The following is an 11,720-nucleotide window of genomic DNA, read 5'->3' on the forward strand; positions in this document are numbered from 1 at the left end:
TAGCTGTGTCTGTCTCATGTAGCAAGAAGGCAACGCATTCTGTTGAATGACTGAAATAGATGTATACAGGGTAGTTGTAGCTGTGTCGGTCCCAAGACATTAGAGAGGGTGAAGTAATATCTTTCATTGGACCATCTTCCATTGGTGAGAGAGAAATACATCAACTCAAAGTGGCACCAGTCCCTTCCAGAACAACAGATGCAAAACCTGTAGACATATCTCCGCTCTACAATGATCAACACCCCCCACAATACACCTTTCAAGATCCATGGATCCTACACATTCCATATCACAACATGTGGTGTACCTCATCCAATGCACTAAATGTCCCAATAACAACTATGTGGGTGAAACCAGACTATCACTACCCTCTCGAATGAAATGACACAGGAAAATAATAAAAGACAAAAACACCCTATCACCTGTGGGTGAACAAGTCAGAAAACACTCACTCTATATCCGACCTATGAGTCCTCATCCACAAAGGAAACCTGCACAATACTTTCAAAAGATGAGCTTGGGAGCTTAACTTCATAATTCTGCTAGACACTAAAAATCATGAACTGAACAGAGACACTGGATTTATGGCGTATTACAACAATTTGTAACCCACTAACCCCTCTTTTTGTCCTATGACTTCTGGGGTGTTAATGGGCCACTCTACCTTGACTAACTACTTATGCCAAACAATCTGTTCCACCTTGCATTTAGCTGTGATGCTCAGAGTACCTTTCCCAGAGCTGAAGAAGAGCTCTGTGTGCCTCAAAAGCTTGTCTCTCTCACCAACAGAAGTTGGTCCCAAAAAAGATATTACCTTACCTACCTTGTCTCTGAAATAGATGTAGTAAGGTAAAAATGACAGACTCTTCCTTCCTTTCTTCTGTCCAGCCACCTGAGACTTCCCATTTCCAGCTATAGCATAGTAATTTAGCAGATTCACACTAAGAAGTTAAATGAGGAGTTCACAGGGCGTGGGCAGAGGATGTGTGTGTGTGTGTATGTGTGTGTGTGTCCTTATGTCTTTTAAAAATTAGCCCTTTGGTATTGATCCCTGCTTGAAGCCCTATCTTTCCTTCATGTGCTATGCACATAATTACACATCCCCTCTCCCATGCAATCTCTTGCAGGTCAATGTGGCAGTGAAATGTACCCATCACATAATGTCGTTGTTAAAACAGAACAAACAGGTGAGTCATAGCAATTGTTATGGTGTACCAGGTAACTTGACTTTACTTGGGTGTCAATGATCAAGGAAAATAGCTGCTAAGATAAAGTTCATAGTGGATGTTTTAGCAATAGCTTCACTTAAATATCAAAACAAGTTTTTTTTCCAGAGAAGAGGTCATTAAATAATGGAAATGAAATTAAAACTGAGCTTTTAAAAATGTAGGTAATTCTCTTTACTGAATCTCTGAGGTCTCACATGGTACCAGAAGCATTAGATTGCACAGGGTTACTCAGTTAGAAGACCTCTAAAATGTCACATGTCCAGTGTCTTCATCACCTTCCTCCAAAGACAGTTTGCACAATTTGTAGTGGCTCATAACTTCCTCCCTGGGGCTTGGTTTCATTGTTAAAAAGAACTACAATGGAACAACATAAAATCAAACTGAAGTCTTCTCCTCAACTTTGGCCATTTTCAGGCTTCCTTTCCAAGAATGGCTCAGCTCACATTCCAGATCTTCTCTCTACATAGACACTTTCAAGTCCCTTATATGTGGGTGTGTTAATGAGCCACTGACATACCCACTAACTATTTCCCAGAAGAATCAACACCAGCTTATAGCGTGGAGTGTTTCAGACAAACACTGACAGCCTATTTCATTCATCGGTCTATTGCCTTTTCCCTGTGGCATAGAATACAGCTAGGCACAGATCAAGGCAGGAATTTAGGGTTTTTGGTATATGTTCTCCTTGGTCAGAGCTGGGTCAGACAGAACAATGAGACACAGATGTAGAGTAGCAGGTAATCGTCCTGTGTATAGCTACAGGTTGACTTTCTGCTGGAGGGGAGTTGACTGTATTTGAGTTGGAGAAAGGAAAGGTCTTCTATATGAGAAAGATAAAACCTCTGAGGATGAATCCCAATATCGTTGTGGATCTTGGCCTGATTAAGTCTTAATCCACCCCTCAGTAGAGATACACAAGGCCTTCACAAAGTATTCATCTAAAGACTGTGCAAATATTAAAGTCTTGTGTATTCACTTTTTTTTTTATGGTGGCCACTTCTCCACTATTAAAAACAATTTCTGGATTGGGGCTGGTGCAGTGGGGCTGTGGTGATGCTCTGCTCATTGCCACATGAAAAGCCCAGGTTCAATTATCCAGGCGCAGTCAGTATGTCCACGAGTTGGCAGGGGCTGGGCGTACTGCTTTCTTGAGGATGGAAGAACTTGATATGGCTACACGCCAGCTCCTTGTGATCAGATAGAAATGAAGTTGATGGGTTCAGAGGTGAATCCTATCTGGTCCTACTAAGTCAAGGAAGGTTGCCTCAGTGTCGATGCTGGAATAGCTGTAAGCGTGAGGCCAAATAATTCCCACAAGCTTTAGCTGGGTAAGGTTCATTTTCAGAGACAACAGTGGGTGGATCAAATGTCCAAACAAGAAAAGGGTGTGTGCTACTGTAAGAACATGGGCTCAGGATGCCCCAACATGTAGCTATAAGTTTGAATGCCTGCTAAATTCCCATGTCATAAATGTTAATACAGCCAAACGAGATGATTTAGCTAGTGACTCATTTTCAGTTTCCAATTGCATTAACTTGAAAAAATAAATAAATCCCAAATTTGAGTCTTATGCTTCATTGCCTTTGATTTGGATAGAGAAAGAAAGACAAACTTAACTTCTCTGGCCTGAAAAGTTGTAATGCAAAAAGCATCATGATTTCACCAGCTGCTGACAATCAAATGTGTGCAGGTTATGAGTCTGCTATTATAACATTCCACTGAATTTTCCTTGTATTGTATGGAGCACTATGAGTCTAAGGGTGACTTTAAAAATCTTCCATATTCATGTGTTATGCATTTTGTGCCCAATAAAATGTCCTTTAGGTTAAGGATATATGTAAGTTTAGCATCAGGCCCTCAGTATGATCCTCAATAGAGATTCTGCATTGGTATCTAATAATATAAAATGGGACCCACATAGAAGATTGAACTTTCAGTTATATCATGTTTTTTTCTATGAACTGATATTTGCCTAACCAAAGGGAGCCTTGGCCTCAATGAGGGCTTCTGGGAACCACCATAATACAAACAACGAATAAACCTTAATTTCTTTAATTCTACTAGAATGCTGAATTGTTGAGGATGCAATCATTTCTATAGCAACAAAGCATAATGTCACACACTTCACTGCTGGGTCAGGAAGAGGAGCTGATCTCCCATTGGAACACACATAGTTGAAATATTATCTGAGAGAATAGAAAAATTCAGGCCAAGACAAAGTATTTTAAAAAAATAAATATTCTGTATTAACAAATTTGCCCTAGTGTACAAATGGCATGGGTGAATGTAACAGTCTATGATGTAGCAACCTGCATGTTTTTTTCCCCATGGTCTTTTATTTGTCACCTTTCTCTTATTCCTACTGGTTCAGTGTCTTGTTGTTACTCACCTCACTGCTGGATAGTATTCTTTTACTGATACAGACTTTCCTTTTGGTCCCTATCTTCAGATCCGTCTTTAATGGCCTCCTGGAAAGAAGAGAATTATTTGTATGACAGTGGTTATGGTAGCACAGTAGGTAACTAACATCACAATGCTTCAGGCATTTATAAAGTGTTTTATTGTGGTAAGAGGATGTTAATGTTAAACTTTTTCTTTTTAATCTCCAGAGTTATTGGACGGTAAAACTTTCTGTCGTGAACAGATTTCTACGACTACTACCAGTCACCAGCCTCTTGGTAAGAAGCTCTTAATTCTATTGCTGATCATTTGTGTCACACACCCTAGAATTACTGCTATATAAAAGTCTTCTTTTGCAGGTCTGAGTGTAGGTATCCAGTAGTTTTAAACCAAGCAATATTGATGTTGATATTAGTTATTTTAGTGATCCTAACTAAATAGTTATTTGAAAGGTGCACTGCTCTCCTCTCTTTGTCAAGAAAAAAGAACCTCAGATAAGCAGTAACCTCAGGGTGGCTCCCCGTATGTTATCAAGTGACTGACTCAAGGTGGAAGAGACAGTGTTAGAAAGATAAGATGTCCCTATCCTGTCATAACCTGTTGTGCAGTGTGGCTGTGCACAACCTCAGAAGTGCATTTCAGTGGTGAGCAAAGTGATTGGTATACAGGTATCAATGGCCAGATATGGTGTTACATCAGCACAGAGCAGCCATAGGGAAGGCATAAGTCACCCCTACTGAACTGCACCGGAGCAGCAGATGTTCCCGGACATACTTCCCAGGCAGCTTTCCCACAGCTTCAGTGGATCACCTACTTCAGCCCTATGGTGCTTCTGCACATCATGTCCACAGTGTGCTATTTTACCCCTTTGATGGCCTCTTTGCACTTCCTGAGCAGTATAAAGAGGATGTAACAAGAATATAATCTGCCTTTTTTAAGGCAGTGTGATAGTGTGTGATAGTGTGATAGTGGGTGAGTGACAGGTGCATGGGGAGTAGAGAGTGGTAAAAGCATAAATGGGTGGTGGTGAGTGGACGCATGAAAATGTGGCAAGCATGATTTAGAGGATGGTGACTTAGTGGCAGCTGTGGGCAGGAAGTGAGGAAAGAGGAGAGAGAGAACTGATGAGAAGAGAAGAAAGGAAGAGAGATTGGAGAATTGGTAGAAGAAGGGAAAGAAGAGAGAGGGAAGGAGAAAGATGAGAAGAAAAAGTCAGTATTGACAAGAAGCAAGGACTCTTGAGGGAACATGGGGAAGAAGGAGAGAAAACATAAGGAAAGAAAAGGGGGAAAAGAGAAAGTAATCTAAAGAGAAACAAATACTGAAAAAGAATCAAAGGTAGAAAAATATGAGGGTGAGAGAGAGAAAGAGAAAAGAAAGGTGAAGGAACCGGATACGGGAAGAGATGGAAAGAAGAAATGCAATGTGACTGCACTCCTCCCACTACTTCTGCAGCTCCCCACTGAGACTCATTCTGGGTGCTGTCCAGTTCATTTGCCCACTGGGCCCTCATCCTTAAACTCACCTGACACAATTAAAGGGCAGACAGTATCTGCATAAAGAAAAGGAGTACTTGTGGCACCTTAGAGACTAATAAATTTATTAGAGCATAAGCGTGGCCCTCACCTAGAAGCACAGCAAGGCTCGCCAAGGTGATGTGCAGTTTAAACAAAGGCATTCAGGAATAAATGTTAAAAAACCCCACCAAATCCAATTGCTCTTTCTCTTGCCAATGCCCATTCTCATAAAATGGCTGCCAGCTCTTCAGAGCTTTCTGACAATGCTGGGAATCAGCAAGATTCTTGGCTTGGTGTGTTTATACGCTGACTTGTTGAGCCTAGAGCTAGGGTGTCTCGCCAAGGGCACAGCCTGTTGTAAAAACTAAATTTGTATATCCCGTAAAGAAGTAACTCATTCCTGAATCATATGCAAATAATGTTAAATCTTTTGTCACAAGTTTTGCAAGGCTGAAACTGCATCATAATTCTTTTCATCTGTCAAGCCCCAGCCTTCTAATGTTGTGTGCTCAGAACAGGGCGCCGTGGAAGAGTAAAGGCAGAATGGGAGGCTGTTTACACAGGTGTAATAAGGAATAAATTCCTAAGTAGAAGGCAACTGACTTTCATTGAATAAATTACCAGCTAAGTCAAACACACCAAAGCCATTTTAAGCTAATTTAGGGAATTCTAAAATCAGTTTTTTTTAATAATTGTATTTTTAGGTAAAACTACCCACAAATTAAGGACCTGACCCTGCAGTCCTTAAACAAGACAAAAGTCCCATTGACTTTTGATATACAGTTGTCAAGCTCAGTGACTTTCATCAGTGGCTGGTGCTCTCTGAAAGTGGGCACTCAAGTAAACAGTGGGTTCTCTGAAAGTGGGCAGGATATATAAACATGAGCCCAGAGCTGATTTGCAGCTGTAGGTCAAGACCATGCTATATCAGACTTAAAACAGGGTAGGCAGGGACTGTCCTCTCTGCCCTGAATACAGCTGAGCAAAAGCTTGGGTGAAAAAAATGCAAAATTGGGTTAACTGAAACCATTCACAAATTTAGATCAATTTTGGCAAATTGTTTTGGTCAGAATGTTTTTTTCCAGAAATGTCAGAAAGGGTTAATTTCAGCATTTATGAAATTAAACATTTTGACTTTGTTTTGGGAATTTTATTTTAAAAATAATTTAAAATGTATTAAAAACACTCAACATTGAAATTAATTTTTTTGAACATTTTGGTTCACCAAAAATTTCACAACACTTTCATCCAGGCTGACCTGAAATGATTTTTTTTTTCAATTTTTCAGGCCTGCACCCAGACCTAATATTCAGTTTTTTGGACAACGCTACTTTTGAGTTCATATTTCCAATTGATGTAAAGTACAGTATGTCTGTAAATATTTTGCACCCATTTTTTACATGCAATTATTGCAGATACATGTGCAAATCAGGCAAGATTTTATGCAAATAGATATTTACATTAAGTCATTTGCATATGTAAATTCCTGCTTTCCATGCAAAATTATGGTAATTGTGAATACTTAGCCACTGGAAAAACATGCATGGATCTTAATGGAATTCAAGCACTAAATATCCTGCAGAGCAAGCACAAGAGGGACTTATAATTAAAATTGTCTCATAGACCTTGTGAAAGTTCTCAGCCTGATTATAAGAAACCTTTTGTGTTAATGTCAGTAATAGATTCAGATTTTGTTAATTTCCAAGACGGTGACTACTAAACACAGAAATATCATCTTCTAGCTAGGTGATAAGAAATGAATAAATACGACTTCTTTATTCTTAGTTTCTGAGGAATGGCTTGAGCTAGAAATCCAATGCCTTTTAAGAGTGTTTACAGACAAAAATGTTGCACTGATGAGAAGCAGCATGTTCTTGTGGCTTATAGCTGTAAAAATAAAATATATGTGCCCAGCTGTCAAAAAATCCTAACAACACTGGCTTGAGTTCTGGGACTACTTGGCTTGTATTTATTTTCTTAAGAACAATGCCTTGCCAGAAAACTCTGCATTTAGGCAGGTGGGTGTACATTACATTCATATCAGTACATACAATTCACATTAGATCATCCATAGAACAACAAACAAACAAAGAAACAAAAAAGCCCCCAAAGTTGCATGCTACAAGCAAAGTCTGGGCCATAATGGGAGAATTCTGGATTGCTTTTATAGATATGATCCTCTTCTTTTTCACTCTGACATACATGGTGCAAGGGACACGGGGTGAGGTATTTGTTAATCTAATTAATATTTCCAGAGTCAACTGTATACCTCTGTATTTGTCCTTTATTCATCAATGATCTCTTTGTGACATATAGCCTGGCTGATTAAAATATAACTCGGAAAGCAAAAATATCCCCCTGGATCACTCATTTAGTTTTTGAAAGCTGATTATCTTTAAAACAGGCACTTACTCATTTTTGAGGTTTTTATGTTTTAATCTGCTAGTCAACAGAAAACCTTTAGCCAAGTTTATTAGAATGGTTTCATTTGCATCCTCTGCAGAGTCTTCAGATGAGAAAAAAACACAAGATCATCCCCCAAAGTCCCACACCAAGAAGCACAGTAAGTCAACTGCTTATGGCAACACTTGATGGTGGCTTGATTAACGGCCCAGAGACAGTATAAGCTTAGGTTCAAGTTTTGGGAAGGAAGGAAGCAATTAAAAAAAAAAGAGCCCAGTTTCACAGCAAATGGGTCAAACGGAGCTACACTGATTTACACTAGCTGAGGATCTGACCAACTGTTGCTCTCTGTTATACTTTGCTCCCATTGTTTGAGTTGGCTTTGTCCAGGGTAGAGTAGAGGTTCCAAATAATGCTCTAATCAATAAGGACCTTTCAGAAACACAGAATTAGATGAATGTTTACTGTGTCCTCCTTTAAGACATGATTGCTGGGTTGAAAAGAAGTTAGGAGATGCCTTGGCCACCAGAACGATCTCCTCTCTGAGAAATTCAATCCTTGCAATGCCCTGGGCTTGTCCCTCCTCTAAGGAAGGATTCATTATCCACATCCATTATGGAGATTTAAGGGAAGGTTACACCATGGGTGTGCAAATATTTCTATCCAAATATTTTGGCAAATGAGTCATGAAAATCTCCTCCTTAGTCTTTAGTAGGGGAGAATGCCACAATGCCAGTGATTTCTGGGCAAATCACTCCAAGTGCTTTTCCTTCCTGAATGGGTATAAGTGCCAAAGGTCATGGTGTAGAAGTATTAAGCAACAGAGCAGTGGTCTGAGGTATGTGGCTTCAACAGGGTACACACTTGATAGGATTAATGCAAAGAGCTGAGCTTTGTAATACGAAACAAAGACTGGCTTACGCGCCATTTCTCTGTGTTGCATCCAAGTTTCTGAGGGTGAGTTGGTGCAGTATTTTGCTGCAGCTTTACTGAGATATGCAAATCTTTGGGGAGCTATTCTGAAGATAACCTCAATTTGAGAAATGTCAAGATTACTGCTTTATGCAGTGTAGTTGTAGCCTGAATATGAGAGACACAAGGTGGGTGAGGTACTATCTTTTTTTGGACCAACTTCTGTTGGTGACAGAGACAAGCTTTCTACCTTGAATGGTCCCTTAGACTATGTGCTAAGTACTTATGCTAAACAATCTGTCCCACCTTGCATTTAGCTGAGACACTTGGAGTACCTTTCCCAGACCTGAAGAAGAGCTCTGTGTGGCTCGAAAGCTTGCCTCTCTCACTATCAGAAGTTGATCAAATAAAAGATATTACCTCACCCACCTTGTCTCTTAGATTACCGCTTTACACATCTCAGACAACGTACATGGAAGTCTGGAGGCATAGTCAGATTATGGTTTCTTTGCAGACAAGTCATTTTCTGTGAGCAACCTACCATACCAAAATAAAACAAAAACAAAAAAATACCCCAGAGAAAGTCTTTCTGTTTCTTCCATCTTCTTTCAGATCCTCGAGGAACTCACCTCTGGGAATTTATCAGAGATATTCTCCTGAATTCAGAGAAGAACCCAGGATTAATAAAGTGGGAAGACCGATCTGAAGGTGTCTTCAGGTTCTTAAAATCTGAGGCGGTGGCTCAGCTCTGGGGAAAGAAGAAAAACAATAGCAGCATGACTTATGAGAAACTCAGCCGGGCCATGAGGTAGCATGAGTTGAGAAAACATGAATCCTGGAATAATTAAAGAGATATTGCATCAATTTGGAATTTTGTTTATTTTAAAAAATTAGTTAAAAGTAGTTTCATTGGCTACACCTGCCATCTGAGTTCCCTTATTGATTTTGAGGGGGTTATAAATACATTTTCTTATTTTTTAAAGTTTTTTGTCTCCCTTGTTGCTGTGTGAACAAGCCACACGAACAGGTGAAACTAACTGATATAGAAGATAAAACACAAAAGGTAAAACTCACCCCTCTGCAAAAGAACCAGCTCAAGGACTTGTCACTGCTAAACCCAAAGGGTTTAATCTGGGCCTAAGCAATGCCTAAGCAGTATTGCCAACCTGAACATAAATCAAGCCCACCAAAATAATGAGATTGGCTTAAGAATCATGGGATTCTTTTGATTTTCACATTTTCAAGCTTTTCTTCACACCCAGTAGGGCTAGAAACTTTTTTTTTGTTTTAAATGAAAGTTGAGATTCTTATCTGATCATAGGATTCCAGAAGCTGGCACTTTTACAGAAACGTCAAATATCATGAAACTTGCGATACAATTACAAGAGTTGGCAACACTGAATAAGCTATGAGCTGGTGTTCTGAAAAGTGGCATAGTCTACCCCAGGTGCAGTCAAATGTATAAACTAAAACAAAGTAAAATAAAAAAGAGATAAGATGTTTTCTCTAATCTCTTTCAGTCACAATAACCTTAGATATTATTTGTAATAATAGTAGGTAAAACATGTTCAGTTACAAGTGTGATTTCTTAGTTGACAGTGTCCCTTAAAGACTATTCTCAACTCCAATGTCTAGTATCAAATCTATTTCTGTGTTTTTCTTTTAACAGATACTATTACAAAAGAGAAATACTGGAGCGTGTGGATGGCCGGAGATTAGTCTATAAATTTGGAAAGAATGCCGGTGGCTGGAGAGAAAATGAGAATTGAAGATGTCAACAAAAACAGCAGCAAAATCTTCTGGATGTAAATATTTCAAAGACTATTCCCTTCTATTTATGTACAAAAATGGGGGAAAAAAACTACTTCTAACAGGAAGAAGGAACACTATCATTGGTGTCAAAATTATTTTAGTTGAAGTATGTCCTGTATGGGGAAAAAATGTACACAGTTTTCTGTGATATATGGTAACTATGATTGTGATTAATTTTCCCATCTTATGAAGTTTTTTTTATATAGTGCAGGAGTAATGTGATTTATGACAATGCTGTGAGTCATGCAAATAAAGGGGGGAATCATGGGGCATTATGTATTTTTATGAGTAAAATAATTTAAAATAAGGCATCCTGCGAAAAATAATGATTTCCAATGTTGCTTATCTTTGTAAGAGGACTCACGGGTGATTGTTCAGTTCAGATCATATTATTTCAACTGTGGATACCTGTGGAGTATGAAGTAACATACGACTGCATGCATGAGACTGAAAAGCATCTGCCTCATGTAGCTATCCCACAACAGTTGCACATGCTGCAGCATGTTGTACACTTAGAAAGTGAACTTTGAATGGATAAAATAGTAAGCATCTCTGAGCCATGTGGTGGTTTTAATAGATTCCTAGGCCAGAAGGGACCATTGTGATCACCTAGTCTGACCTCCTGTATAACACATAAAATTTCCCCAAATAATTCTTAGAGCAGATCTTTTAGAGAAATATCCAATATTGATTTAAAAATTATCAGTGATGGAAAATCCACCACAACCCTTGGTAAATTATTCTAGAGGTTAATTACACGCACTGTTAAAAATGTACACCTTATTTCCAGTCTGAATTTGTCTAGCTTCAATTTCCAGCCACTGGATTCTGTTATACTTTCCCTTTCAAGAGAGCCCATTATTAAATGTTTGTTCCTTGTGGAGATACTTATAGAAGCAAATGTTCCATAATCACCTGGGTTGTAATTTTGTTGTCCAATAACGTGTCCCATCTCTCCTACCAATTTCTGAGTATCTTAACATTCTGCTGGCCTCCCTTTCCTTCAGTTACTTCAGATGCTGGGTTTTTCGTCATGGGTTTTTTTCATAGATTCATAGATACTAAGGTCAGAAGGGACCATTCTGATCATCTAGTATGACCTCCTGCACCATGCAGGCCACAGAATCTCACCCACCCACTCCTATGAAAAACCTCATCTATGTCTGAGCTATTGAAGTCCTCAAATCGTGGTTTAAAGACTTCAAGGAGCAGAGAATCCTCCCTCAAGTGACCTGTGCCCCATGCTACAGAGGAAGGCGAAAAACCTCCACGGCCTCTTCCAATCTGCCCTGGAAGAAAATTCCTTCCCGACCCCAAATATGGCGATCAGCTAAACCCTCAGTATATGGGCAAGATTCACCAGCCAGATACTACTGAAAATTCTTTCCTAGGTAACTCAGATCCCATCCATCTAATATCCCATCTCAGGGGATTAGGCCTATTTACC

General features: G+C 39.3%; 1 protein-coding gene across 2 annotated transcripts in view; it reads left to right on the top strand.

The window, feature by feature from the left end:
* Positions 1-11,310, top strand: part of EHF (ETS homologous factor) — a 37,526-nt gene extending 26,216 nt beyond the window's left edge. Inside the window, exons 4-9 of one of the 2 annotated variants that reach the window (XM_038406642.2) lie at positions 1,128-1,187; positions 3,679-3,747; positions 3,839-3,907; positions 7,650-7,709; positions 9,074-9,269; positions 10,131-10,932. In XM_038406642.2, the coding sequence (XP_038262570.1) occupies positions 1,128-1,187; positions 3,679-3,747; positions 3,839-3,907; positions 7,650-7,709; positions 9,074-9,269; positions 10,131-10,230 (554 nt within the window). In that variant the 3' untranslated portion in view covers positions 10,231-10,932. Of the gene's footprint in view, positions 1-1,127; positions 1,188-3,678; positions 3,748-3,838; positions 3,908-7,649; positions 7,710-9,073; positions 9,270-10,130 lie in introns of both variants that reach the window. The other variant, XM_043515868.1, reaches the window with a different exon arrangement.
* Positions 11,311-11,720: the final 410 nt, after the last annotated feature.

The sequence above is a fragment of the Dermochelys coriacea genome, chromosome 6 (assembly GCF_009764565.3).
Source record: "Dermochelys coriacea isolate rDerCor1 chromosome 6, rDerCor1.pri.v4, whole genome shotgun sequence".
Classification (NCBI taxonomy): domain Eukaryota; kingdom Metazoa; phylum Chordata; order Testudines; family Dermochelyidae; genus Dermochelys; species Dermochelys coriacea.